The 14,140-nt window shown below is 32.7% G+C and overlaps 1 protein-coding gene across 1 annotated transcript; it reads left to right on the forward strand.

The window, feature by feature from the left end:
• Window positions 1–541: 541 nt before the first annotated feature.
• LOC108336348 (glucan endo-1,3-beta-glucosidase 2) lies at window positions 542–3,500 on the forward strand. The gene is made up of 4 exons (XM_017572768.2): window positions 542–725; window positions 1,650–2,903; window positions 3,001–3,028; window positions 3,136–3,500. Exons 1-4 carry the CDS (start codon window positions 668–670, stop codon window positions 3,290–3,292), a joined length of 1,497 nt encoding a protein of 498 aa, XP_017428257.1. The 5' UTR covers window positions 542–667; the 3' UTR covers window positions 3,293–3,500.
• Window positions 3,501–14,140: the final 10,640 nt, after the last annotated feature.

A 14,140-nucleotide genomic window follows, 5' to 3' on the forward strand; every position in this document is an offset into this window, starting at 1 on the left:
TAATTGTAGATTTTAACTTTTTAAGTTTGGAGCAATGTTTGATTGAAAAGAAAGAAAATTATATTACATTAGGTGAGTTAAACACGTTATACAATATTCCACGTAAGATTTAAATTTGAAACCCCATTAATAGAATGGCTTAAATTATTCAAACTACAGATGGATTATTCAATGCTTGGTCCAACTGTTAAAGCAAGCTCGATTCTTTCTAAAAATGTTCGAGTCTTACAAATGCCGGAATTTGGACAAATACATATGTTTTCACATTGTAAAATGAAGAGATTAGTAACCGAAAAACAAATAGAGAGAAAAAGTTGTCTTAAACTTAATTCCTAGTTTTGTTTGTTGAGTCTTCAGCCACTTGCATCAGCTTGTTTAATGTATATTAACAGTGAAACTTCATTGAAGGATGATTCCTTAGCCGTTTGATTTGTCTGACAACCTTTCCACGTGTGATTTCTGTCTTGATCTTGTAGCCCCCTCTCGAACACAGTCATATATTCTCATACAGCTTTACCCCACTTTCTGCTTTTCAATTTACTCCTTGTGGTTTTCACTTCCTTCTGCTCTCTATTCATACACTTTCTCTCTTTCTTTCTCTCTCACTCTCTCTCTCTCATTCATTATTGAGACTTCTTTCCAGATTTCTCAGAGCCATTGAATCTATATGGCTGTGCATTTTCTTCTTCTGCTTTTTGCAGTGTCTCTTGTTGCGGCTGACGACGGTGAGTGGACCATTTTACCCTCTCCCTCTTTGCTTACTCTGCTGCTGAGGGATCCTGTGTTTTCCACTTTTTGAAGTTGTGCTTGTGTTCTGAAACTTTCATTGCCCTTTGGTCTGTTTTCTGTGGCATTGTTCTGAAATCACTGCAAAACTCACTTTTGTTTAACCTGCACGGTTCTTCTTGAGCCTTTACTTGCTTAGTTAACATAGGATTCCTTGCTGTTTTCATGAGGTTTTGGAGTTGGCTTCTTGGAAGTAAAACTTAGCAATGTTTTGCCTTATCAAGGCCCAAATACACTTTCTCATTTTGACACCTTAGCTAGGAGTAGCACACCCTTGCTGTGGATTAGTTTCTCAGAATGTTGTTTGAGATTTATTTGGTGCTAAACGTTGAGAACCATGATTTAGTAGGCTTCTTATAGCTTGGATAGTGAATGATTGGTTTGTCTGTGTCCTACTAGAGCTTGTATGCTTACATAACATTTTTATTCTGAGATTGAGCTTGTTGTGTCTAATATTTAATAAAATGTTTTAAAAATATTCAGGAGTTTTTTGTTGTTAATCTTCTTGGATGGGATCCACAAGTTGGATTCAGAGATTTTATATTGAATAGGACGGTTCTTTTGTCCTTCTTTTACTAAGCCATATATTGTCATTTTCTCCTTGGAGAAGTTATTTTTGGAAAAGATTTCTACTTTTGGAAGAGCTATTCTGGTGTTTTAAAGTTTTGCAGGCAATCTTCACAGATAGCTCATCATCATAATCTTATGCTACCCCCCAAATTAAAATTAGATTGCTTGGAACAAACAAAACGTGCCCCGCAAGAGCCTGCTTGCATATGCTTCCATTCCATGTTCTAACTTGAGTGCTTAGTTGTGTGAGAGCTTAAATCTTGTAAGGTATGTTAATGTTCTGTATCTTGCAGATGCATTTATTGGAGTGAACATTGGAACAGATCTCTCTGATATGCCACATCCTACTCAAGTAGTAGCTCTACTTAAAGCCCAGCAAATCCGGCATGTTCGATTGTATGATGCAGACCAAGCTATGCTCCTTGCACTTGCAAAGACAGGCATTCAAGTTGTTGTGACTGTTCCTAATGAAGAACTCCTTGCAATTGGTCAATCGAATTCCACAGCCGCCAACTGGGTTTCCCGCAATGTGGTAGCACATTATCCAGCCACCAATATCACAGCGATTTGTGTTGGTTCTGATGTTTTAACTTCCCTCCCAAATGCGGCAAAAGTTCTTGTCAGCGCCATTAAGTACATTCATTCAGCTCTTGTTGCATCCAATCTTGATCGCCAAGTTAAAGTTTCCACACCCCTTTCATCTTCCATCATCCTTGATTCATTTCCACCTTCCCAGGCTTTCTTCAACCGTTCACTGAATCCAGTTTTAGTCCCTCTACTTGATTTCTTGCAATCCACTGGATCTTATCTAATGCTGAACATTTACCCTTACTATGACTACATGCAATCAAATGGAGTGATTCCATTAGACTATGCACTCTTCAAAACTCTCCCTCCCAACAAAGAGGCTGTGGATTCAAATACCCTACTTCACTACACCAATGTCTTTGATGCCATGGTTGATGCTGCATACTTTGCTATGGCTTTTCTGAACTACACCAACATTCCTGTAGTAGTGACCGAGTCAGGGTGGCCCTCGAAAGGTGGCTCCAACGAGCCTGATGCAACCATAGACAATGCCAACACTTACAACAGCAATCTGATCAAGCATGTGTTTAACAAAACCGGAACTCCCAAACATCCTGGAATTGCAGTCAGTACTTACATCTATGAGCTCTACAACGAGGACACGAAGCCAGGGCCATTATCTGAGAAGAACTGGGGACTATTTGATTCAAATGGAGCACCTGTTTACATTCTTCGCTTGACAGAATCAGGGGCACTCCTTGCAAATGATACCAGCAATCAAACTTTCTGCATTGCCAAGGATGGTGCTGACCCGAAGATGCTGCAGGCTGCATTAGATTGGGCATGTGGACCAGGGAAGGTTGAATGCTCTCCATTGCTGCAAGGGCAACCATGCTATGAACCAGACAATGTGATTGCTCATGCAAATTATGCTTTTGACACTTACTATCATAAGATGGGAAAAACTCCCGATGCCTGTGACTTTAATGGTGTAGCTACCATCTCCACCTCAGATCCAAGTAAGCTGTTTACTTCAATGGTGTGACTTCAATGGAATAGCTTTAGCATGTTTACATTTTCTAGGATGATTAACACATTTTTTTCAAATAACTGTAGGTCATGGTTCTTGTTTATTTCCTGGAAGGTAAGATAACATATTTTGCTTTTTTGACTCATTTCATTTTTCATTATTATTCCATGTTTTGTTTGTGTGGCAATCACTGACAAGTGACAGTTTGTGCATATCTCCAGTCTTGGCAAAAATGGCACCTTAGGTAACTTCACAGCTCCATCCATGAATTCTACAAATTCAGATTCCTCAGCATACAACCTTGCCAACTATGACTTGAGAATTAGAAGTCTTCTAATGGCAACAGGATTTCTAATATGGGGAGCTGTTTTGCTATGAAGTGGTATATGTCAGAACAAGCATTACTTGAAAATTTTTGTTAGGTGATAATGCTACATATTCGACTTGGTAGCATCATTGTGTTGTTCATAGTGGTCCATTCAATTTTGTACAAAAACCAGCTAAGGGTTTGGACTGAATGAGGCTGCACTGAATCTCATCATCTTTATTATTCTTTTCAGCTAGAATTGATTCAATCTTTAATCAACCATTGACTGTTTTCCATTGGGATAGTTGCTGTTCTCTTATGCTATATATATATATATATATATATATATATATTATTGCAATTGCCCCTTCAAGCTCTTCAACAAAAGGAAAAAAAAAAACTTACTCGTTAGTACCAAATCAAGAGGGCTATTGGCAAACTTTTCTATCCCTTCATTCAGCCAAAATGGTCTGAAAAAATGTAACTGGTTCATTGAGGTTACAGTTAAGACATGTCTTGGTTTTTTAGGCCGTTCTTCTGCACCCCTTCCTTCACCCCAAACTTTACATAATGTCTCATTTTACATTTCATTACTTTGTTTTTAAAATAATTTATAATAAAATTGATTATATTCTTTCCGGAATGACTAATCTGGTGTATGTTTGTCGGATTAGTTGACATTCCGGATTGCATATTCCGGTAATCACACTCCATATTTTAATTTTTGGATTGATAGATCCAATTTGTTTTGAATAGATTGGTCGATCCAGTACAACTTAACCGGAATCCAGTGTGGAAGCTAATAACCAGGTACAGGAATGTTAATCGGAATGACTAAACCATGCTCAACTCGGGAATACACTTCTAGATTCGGTATTTAAAAAGAAAAAAAACTTCCAGAATGGGGAATCCGGAATTTACTCATTCTTCATTATTTCCTCCATCATCACTTCCTATTATTACAAAGTTTTGAAATGTTTTTCAAACAGCTTTTAATGTTTCTTCTTCCATCTTCCATGTTTGTAAGCTTTAGGGTTCTCCATGGAAATGGAGAACCAGATTCATCTTGTTAGGGTTAGATGTAGCCTATGAACTCTTGTGTAATGAATGATTGTTTCGTATTTATAAATGCATTTTCTATCTATTATTAGTATTCTTGTTTCCGATCTTAAAGCTTGCATGTAATGGAGACGTTCATGACTTGATTTTGGGATTTCATTGAGTCAGGGATGGGATATGAAATCTTGAACTGAAACAAGAGTCCTTGTGGGTCATTGAGCCAGGGATGGGATATGATTCACATGTTGTCTTAGATCTTAGTTCTTAATGCGGGTTTGCTTGTTAGATTGTCCAAGGGATTGGAGTTTGATAAGGAAAACCTAGGCTCTTTCACCTAAGGGATTAGGGCTAGAGTGTTTTAGTGGATTGACTTTAGTAAATTGATAGAGAGGAGATGAAATTGGTTATACACAAGAGTGCATTGGTGAAAACTAACCTTAACAATGTCATTTCATACCATTTCTAGTTTTTTCCATTTCCAAGTGTCTTCAATACCAAAGTCCAACCTTGTAATTACTTGTGAATTTATCTTTTTGCACATATTCTTAAATGATGAGTTGTTAGATGAGTTGTTCTTGAGTCTAGATGAGTTGTTAATCGCACAATTTTCTAGTATTATGAGTCTCTTGGGAAAACGATACCTGGTCTTACCACGGTTTATTACTTGAACGATTTGGAGGTTAACTAAAGCTCAATTGGAATTTTTGTGTCTCAAAAGAGGTGTGTTGAAGATATACTGAAAAAGGGAAAGATGATGAAGTGCAATCATGTTTCCACTCCAATAGAACTTGGCACAAAGCTACCAAAGAATGAAGAAGGAGACCATGTTGATGCAAGTAGATATCAAACTTTAGTTGGGAGTCGTTGGAAGGCGTAATGGTGGGTTGGCTCGTCGGTTTCGTTGGTGTTGGGTGGTGAGGTTGCTGTATTGCATCAATCCAGTTGTCATTGGAAGGCATAATAGTGCATTGGTTCGTCAGTTCGGTTTGTGGTGGATGGTAAGGTTGTTTTTATTGCACTGGTCTGGTTGTCACCGGAATGCTTGATAGTGTGTTGGCTCGTCGGTCTGGTTGGTGCTAGAAGGCGAAGTTGTTATTGCATCGGTCTAGTTGTTATCGAAAGGCGTGATAATGTGTTGGTTCGTCGCTCTGGTTGTTGTTGGGAGATGAGTTTGGTTACTAAGTTACATGTAAAAGACTTGTTGGATTGGATTTTCTTGGTGGTAATACGACATGGTAAATTTCTTGGATGTGACTTTGTTTTATGTGAAGGATTTAGTTGGTTTGAGCAATGTGGGTGAGTATAGTTATTGCATATTATCATATATTGTTTTCTGGTTAGCTCACCTTTATTTGTTTGTGCTTGTGTGATGATCGTATAATTTGTGTTGTTATACGGAAGAAGATTATATTACAGATGATGTTGGTGGAGTTTAAAGCGAGAAGACACATAGGGAAATCGTATGGGAGTTTTCGAAATGTACTTGAGACGATGATCTATTTTAAATTTATAATTTTTCAACAATATCTTAAGTTTCAAAAATTGGAATAATGTTTGTTTCGACGTTGTTTTCAATTTCATTTACGATTGTCAAATAAAGTTTTTTTAAGTAAACTATTTCGTGACAATGTTAGAGTTATATTTTCCTAAGTTAGTGAATGTTTCATAAACTACACTTGTCATCCCGAAAAGGGTGTTACAAAATCAACTCATTTATATCATCAATGAAGAGAATCATTCCTCTTTTCTTTGGCACTACATGTATAAAACTAACCCAATTGCTATCGTAGATAATATAGATCATACTAGCTTCCAACAGTTTGAGGACCTCTTTTTTCACCACCTTCTTCATGGTTGGATTCTATCTCCGTTGTGGTTATGCAATAGGTTTGTAATCTTTCCCTAACATTATCTTGTGCATGTAATTCTCTTTCAAATCAGAGATATGCCACCCGATTGGTTCTTGATTTGGTTTCAAAATTGCAACCAATTTATGCTCTTCTGTGTTGGACAAAGAACCACTAATGATCATCGACTTCTTCACTCCCTCTTTCAACAAAACATATTTGAGGTGAGTCGGTAACATCATAAGCTCCAATTAGTTTTTATCATCAACTTATTTTTTTACCAACTTCTCCTCTTCATCAGTTGAGGATACTTCTTGAATATTTTCCAATTGTTTTGTCACCTTTTCCACTTCGTGTTCCTATTCTACGTGGAGATCTTCACAAGCCTCAATCAAAACTCTCTCCAATTGAGATTTCAGATGCATTTGAGTCTTCATGACTTCAATCACTGCATTTATTTCCTCCACTTTATAGCAGTTACCATCATCTTTAGGATACTACATTACTTCAAGAACATTAAAGGTGTTCATCTCATCTTGCACACACAATTTTAGGTGACCATCATCAACATCAATAATCACTCTAGTTGTCTTCATAAATGGTCTAACTAGAATGAGAGGGACCTCAATATCTTCCTCTATATCAAGAATGACAAAATTCACTAGGAAAATGAATTTGTCCACCTTTACAAGTACATCTTTAATGACTCCATATGGGCTTTTGACGGACCGATCTGCTAACTATAAAGTCATCCTTATTGGTTCCACCTCTAAGTATTCAATCCTCTTCATCATAAACAATGGCATCAGATTAATACTAGCTCTCAAATCAATCAAAGGAATAGTCAAATTCCTAATTGTGGAAGGAACAGTGAAGCTACTAAGGTCTTTGAACTTTGGTGGTAATAACTTTTGTATTATAGCACTACAATTCCATTCAAGTCTTTCATGAATCTTGCATAAGAAGACATATTGCTACTAAAAAAAGGAATGTTGATCTCAAACATTTTGAAAATATTCATGAATTAAGCAAACTACTTCCCATTTTCCTTTCTTGATTGGACTTGTGGGTATGGAAGTGATTTTCCACACCTTTATCTTTTGTTTTTCTCCTCCTCTCTCTTATTTTGAATTTCTTTCTCAACTCCTTCCTCATTCTTCTCAATCATTTTCTCTCTACTCTTAATTTTTTCTTCATTTTTTTCAATCTTTCTTTTTTCCAATCTCTCCTGTAACACCTTTCCACTCCGTTGTGATAGTCTTATAGTGCTCCTTTGGGTTGACCTTAGTGTTGACTGTAAAACTTTTATCCAATATTTCCCCAGTTTTTGCTCCAACTGACCCACTTAAGTATTAAAATTACGAATTGAGGCTTCTGTATTTTTGTGATTGGACATGGAAACTTGTATGAATTGTTGAAGTGTCTCTTCAAGCTTTGACACCCTTTCATGCAAGGAATGTTGTTGTTTTTGTTGGTTTTGTTGATGTGGTGGTCTATTTAAAGATTCGACTTGTCCCATGCTTGGTTGAGACTTCCATCCTTTATTATAATTCCTTAATTAGCTTGGTGACCATAATTACCCATATAATAGACTTCTTATTGGGAAATATTGTCCATGGCACATTGCCCATTGGCACAATCTCCACCATATAATCATAACTTTGAAATTGTTGTTGATGTTGAGCTTGAGAAACATTTTGGAGCACTTGAGGAAGTGCTGAGAGTGTCTCTGTAAGAGCTTCTAATGAGTCATCAATTTATTTTGAGCTAAAAACACATCATGAATTTCTAGCTCCAATACACCTTTTTTTAGACTTGAACTATTTCCTTTTGCACTTCAAAATCATTAGAGGCCATATTCTTTATCACCTCCTTAGCGTCTTCAGGTGTCTTTGATTTTATCATACTTTGGCTGACGTATCTAACATTAACTTTATTTGCACTCTCAATCTCCCCAAAAGGATGTTGATATATGTTGGCTCATCAAATCCATGAAAATGAGTCTTCCTAAGCAGTTCTTTGAATTTATCCCATGGCTGACTCAATAATTCATCATACTCTTGGTGAAATAAAGTAATCTCCTATTTCCCTTTACTAACCTTTGATTGAGGGAAGAATTTTTGTAGAAATTTTGTAACAACCTCATCCCATATAGTCAGGCTATTCTCAGGAAAATAGTGTAGCCACACCTTTGTGTTGCTTGTTAATGTAGAAGGAAACAAATTTAGACGAATAGCTTCATCAGGTACCTGGTGAATCTTGATTATGTTACAAATCTCCAAGAATGTAGGAAGGTGAGTGTATGAGTTCTCACGAGATAATCCATTGAATTGTTCTGCACTAGATGAATAAGAGCATACTTCATCTCCACGTTGGTTGCATTCATCACTGACTTGACAACGCTATTGAAATTCAATGTCCCCGTGAATGTTGAATAATCTCCTAAGGTACATTGTCTCAGACCCCGCTCAGCCATATCTACCTCTTCTTCTTGATCTGATGTCCGAAGATGAGAGAAATCTTATACGATTTAAGCTTTTATTCCTGAGGCTTCTTGTGCTTCCTTGAAAAGTTTCTTTCACATGTTATTCCTGAGTTGTAAGATCAATTTCAGGATTGTAAACTAATTCATCAGTCAAAATCCCACCTCTTACACAAAACAACATAACACTATTAGAGACAAGTTAATAGTTAATAATTTCTTTATATAGAAAAAAAGTAAACTATACACAAAAGTAAAAATAAAATAATCATATAAACAAATTATGAACAATTTAAACCAAAATTGGTAAATGAAACTCAATTGACTAAAAAAAAGTCAGTCCCCAACAACAGGATGAAAAACTTGTTACAATATTGGCAAGTGTACCAAATAGTGCAAGTAATAAAATAAAAAGTCTAAATATCGTTTTTCTTAAGAAACTCGCGTTTGTTAAGAAAAACTATGATTATTTACTAATTATGATTATTTACTAATTAAGGCTAGAAACTTTGATATAATGAAAAGTATTGATTTTTATATAAAATAATTCTAAATTCTATAAAGTCATTAAATAAATGAAATTAACTATGTGACAGAGAGTTCACCAAGGTTAGATTTCATGTATCAATTTAATGTGAAAACACTAAACAATATACCTTGAATTTTTATTCTAGCATTTGCACCATAAGCAAACAAGTCCTAATTTTTTAGAGGTAAGTCTAAGCTTTAATAATTAAAACCTAATCTCTTAGATGTTTTTATCAAAAGTTGGTATTAAATTTAGATGTTTCTAAGGACTAATTGATTAAACTCTATGTCTAGAAACAAAATCTATTAGCTATTATATCCCAAGCAAGCTTCTAACTAATTTTCCAAATACTAGATATCATTAAATAAGTAATCAATAAATGCAATTAAGATAAAAAATAAAACATAAGAGTAATGAAAAAGAAGAATATTGAATAGCAAAAATAGAAAGAGTGAAAATACATTACATCTAAACCTAATGAATAAGGGGTAAGTTGCTTAATATTTTACTCTTAGACATTCTGAACACTAAAAACGGAGATAGATTATGAAAATAATGGTGATAATGAGTGACTCCAACCTCTTGAATAATCTATTGTTCTTTTCCTCTTAGGGTTATTTCTCTATCCCCTAAAATATTAATTTCTAAAAGAGTTTCGCATTCTATTTAATGATTTTCGAAAACGAATTGAGTTTGCTAACTAAATGAATACACTAAATTGGACTAGACCTGAAAATTATAAATGAATGAAATGTAATTGATAATCCTTATATATATATATATATATATATATAATGTTTCATCTTCTTATATTTCTCTATCTTTAATATATTATTTAAATATCTTGAGATTTTCATTTCTTTGTTATATTTCAGATCTTCCAAGATTTTCACTTGTTCTATAAAATATTTCACAAATAAAATTTAAATACTTATTATTTTCAATTATTTAATAAGTCCATAATTATTTAAAATAATAAAAAAAAAACCAATAAAAAATAAACATAATAAAAAATATGATAATGCCAATTACAGTTTTGAAAATAACATGATGCCTTAAAACGTAATAATTAATTATAATTCCTTCCTGGATAATGAAAATCAGTGTAGAAATAAATATATTAATGATTTATAATTTGACTACGAATTCTTATCATCCATTCCTTCTTGACAGCTAATAAAAATATTAATACAATGTCTAAAAAAACTATATAATTAATATAATTATTTAAAACATAATTGAATACATCTATTATAAGGTAATACTGAACATAATATTTAACTATAATTCCTCCATGACCACAATTTAGTCAATGTATAACAGTTAATTATAATAATTATAATTAGTTTGATATGATTCATTTATTAGAAACGCAAATGATTACAATTCAGTATTGTAATTTTTCAAATAATGTAACGCATTTGAGCGTAATAATTAATTATAACTGCTCCCTCTTAATAATCAATATTTTTAGAAATAAATGTAATAATGATTTATAACTGTTCTTATATAGAATTTGAACACGGATTTGTGGACAGGTGACTAGCATTTAGTGGTAGCTTTGAACGTGTTTGTCGTTGGGAACGAATATTTTTGCCATTCTAAAGAATATTCACATGTAAAAGCCTCTCTTCAACATTTAAATTAGTAAGAAAATAGAATTTTATATAAATAATAATCAATATGATAAATAATAATTAATATATCAAACTAATAAGATTTAGTTATAAGATGTAAATAGAACTTAAATAAATTTAAGTTCAAACTCCTTAATAATAAAAGACTTTATTGAATCATGTTTTTAATATGTTTTGTTGGGTTAAATAATAACAATAACTTGTCATTTTTTTATTGCGAATTCATATAATATGAATTCCTTCTTGATTGCTAATGGCTATAAAGAGCAATTCCCCAAGGCAATCCATAAGCACTCATCTTATTTGATAGACGGATCCTGCAGAAGAAATGATCAAGGTATTGTTATTTGTATTGTGGTTGGCAAATAGGCATGATATTTACAAAACCCATGCTATTCAAATAGATGATTTGGAGATAGAAAGAGAGTTACAAGTCATTAATAAGCCCTCTCTCAAGAGTATTCAAGTACATATTCTTCCTCTATTTCATTCTACTTTATAATAGATATGATTAATTTTTTTATATTCTCTATTTTTAATATTTTTAATTTTATAGACAGAGTTTGGTTATATTATCGCTGTGTTGATATTTACAAACAACGATCATCTTTATTAAAAGATCCCAAATTACAGGTACACTTTCTTTCATTAATATCTTTAAACATGTTAACTTTTATTCAATTCTTTTTATAACACTTGTTTTATTTATTTACAGAGAAAACCTAATTTTGTAAACTCATTTGAAAAGACAAGTATTAAGAATTCATCTAATGAAATCATATTTGGACTCCAAAAAGAAAAATGCCCAAAAGGAACCGTTCCCATTCGAAGAATAACAAAAGATGATCTCGTCCAAGGAAAATCGTCATTCTATAATCAAAGCATGACCCAAGATTTTTTGGGTGCTCATGTAAGATTTTTCTTGTACAATATACTCAAAGATTTTCTAATTGTATTTTTACAAAATGAATGCATCATAACTAATGTTTTTTCTTTAAATCTATCAAATTTTGTAGTTTGCTGAAGTATATCTCAAATCAAATCATGGTCCTTATTACAAAGTTACAGGAAGCAACAGCGTCTATAATCCAAAAGTGTCAAGAGATCAAACAAGCATGTCTCATATATAGGTTCAAAATGGACCAACAGAAAGCACTAACAAAATCAGTTTTGGATGGCACGTGAGTTTTAATTGACACAACTATTCTATGTTAAAGAAATGTATCTTCTGATATTTATCATTAAATTTGTGTTAAAGGTGGCTCCGAAAGTATACGGTGGCAATACTGGAACTGTTATCTACTCTTCATGGACGGTAAGAAGAAACTGATTTACTTATAAAATTAGATATTATGCTATATAATAAATAACCTAATTTACATATTTAAATAATATATATATATATATATATATATATATATATATATATATATATATATATATATATATATAATTGTTACAGAGAGATAATCATAAGAAGACAGGATGCTACAATCTGCAGTGTTCTGGTTTTGTTCAAATTCATGGAGAACAGTACATTGGTGCAATAGTGCCTCGTACGTCTGTCGGAGGAACAATAATTGAGTATACATTTTCTATCAGTCAGGTTATGTTGAGGCTTACACAACTTTACTCATAATTATGTAAAACTTGCATTATTTGTGATGTTAAAAATGACATTGTATACATTTTCAGGATCCAAAAACGAAAAATTGGTGGTTAAATATTGGGGGAAAAGATGATAAGAGGATTAATATTGGATATTATCCAGCAAAATTATTCTCGAACATGGGGTCAGCTGATCAGGTGGGATGGGGTGGAAGAACAGTTACTCTTTCTGGAACTCCGAGTCCTGAAATGGGATCTGGATATTTTCCAGATCCCAACATTGGTCGTGCTTGTTACTTTAGGATGGTCTCCTTTCAAAATGAAAAAAGAACAGATCTTGGACCTGAAAAAGAGATGGTAAGCAAATTTGTCGACAGGTCCCAATGTTTCAATGCGGAATACTTTGGGCTTGGAAAAAACAAAATACTTGGATATTATCTAGAATTTGGGGGACCTGGTGGCAACTGTGGCGATTGATCATAGCAAGATACAATTATCTAAGGACTTCAAAAATCAATGAATAAAAGCATTTTAATTCATCCATCATAAAAAAATTAAGAATTTTCAACGTTAGCTTCGATTACTTTAATTTACTGTTGGGCCTCGTTTTATTTTCTGCATGCCTTGAAATTCCTACTGTTATCAGTATGTTTAAATTTTGAATGGAATAATTATTAAAAACAGAAAAACAATTATCCTCTTATTTGACGGTAATGGGAAAATTTATATGAAAACTAATATTCTAATATTCCAAATGTGAATCTATCATATCTCCAAATCATTTCTAACTATTTCACTTCATAATTAGACATAGACAAAATAAATTGTAACACCACAAATCCACAATTAACAACAATTCCGAAATTCATAATTTTTTTAACCCGCGTTATGAATTTGACTTATTTATGGTTAAAAAATAAATTAATTAATTCCATTGACATTATTTATTTTATACTTAAAATAATATTATTATAATTCAAATCCTAAATTATTTAATAAAAAAACATAATATTTATAGCAGAATACCTTTTTATTCTTGAACTTCGAATTATCATTTAGTTATGATATTTGAAAATACAAAATAGAGATCACACAACATGTCAAATCGGACGCTTATAATGCTTAAAAAAACTAAATCACAACAAAAAGTTAGCAAGTTAGTCAATTTGTATTTCGGATATATCACATTAGTTTTAAACTCTTCTATTTTATAAATTTTCTAATTAATAGACATACGACCCAACTAATTATATAACACAACTTAAAAGCCATGGTTTCCGGGGGAAATTACACGGTAAAACAATATAGTGTTTTGAATCGAAAATGAATAAATTAAAATCAAATAAAAATGTTTTGAAATAGAAGTTTCATCTATTTTTAATTGTAAATAGCTTAAAAAATGAAATTTCACCTCTTTACTAAACTTCCCTCCTTTGATTCCTATTTTAACTGAGAATTGTTATTTTTCCTTAAAAAAAATTAAGAGTAAGATGAGAAACCTATATTCATTTGACACGTCTAATAAAAAGTCAAATAGCCTTATAAAAATAATTTTTTGTAATTTTTTAAAAAAGAAAAAAATAAAATGTAAAAAAAGATTATCAAATAAATGTAATAAAAAAAATGATGTATGAAAGTATAATTTTATTTTTAAATAAAACTTAAATCTATCTGTCCACTCTTCCATGTTTGGCTTAGTGGGAACGTGTAGTTCTCCTCTCCTGGCTTCGTGGCTTTACCGTTACACTGGCAAATTG

Source organism: Vigna angularis, chromosome 7 (assembly GCF_016808095.1).
Source record: "Vigna angularis cultivar LongXiaoDou No.4 chromosome 7, ASM1680809v1, whole genome shotgun sequence".
Lineage (NCBI taxonomy): Eukaryota > Viridiplantae > Streptophyta > Magnoliopsida > Fabales > Fabaceae > Vigna > Vigna angularis.

Excerpts from the sequence above, each read along its gene's own strand:
- LOC108336348 (XM_017572768.2), top strand. The coding sequence starts at position 668 with ATGGCTGTGCATTTTCTTCTTCTGCTTTTTGCAGTGTCTCTTGTTGCG. Across the intron at positions 726-1,649 it reads TCTTGTTGCGGCTGACGACG|ATGCATTTATTGGAGTGAAC; the intron begins GTGAGTGGACCA and ends TGTATCTTGCAG. Across the intron at positions 3,029-3,135 it reads TCTTGTTTATTTCCTGGAAG|TCTTGGCAAAAATGGCACCT; the intron begins GTAAGATAACAT and ends GCATATCTCCAG.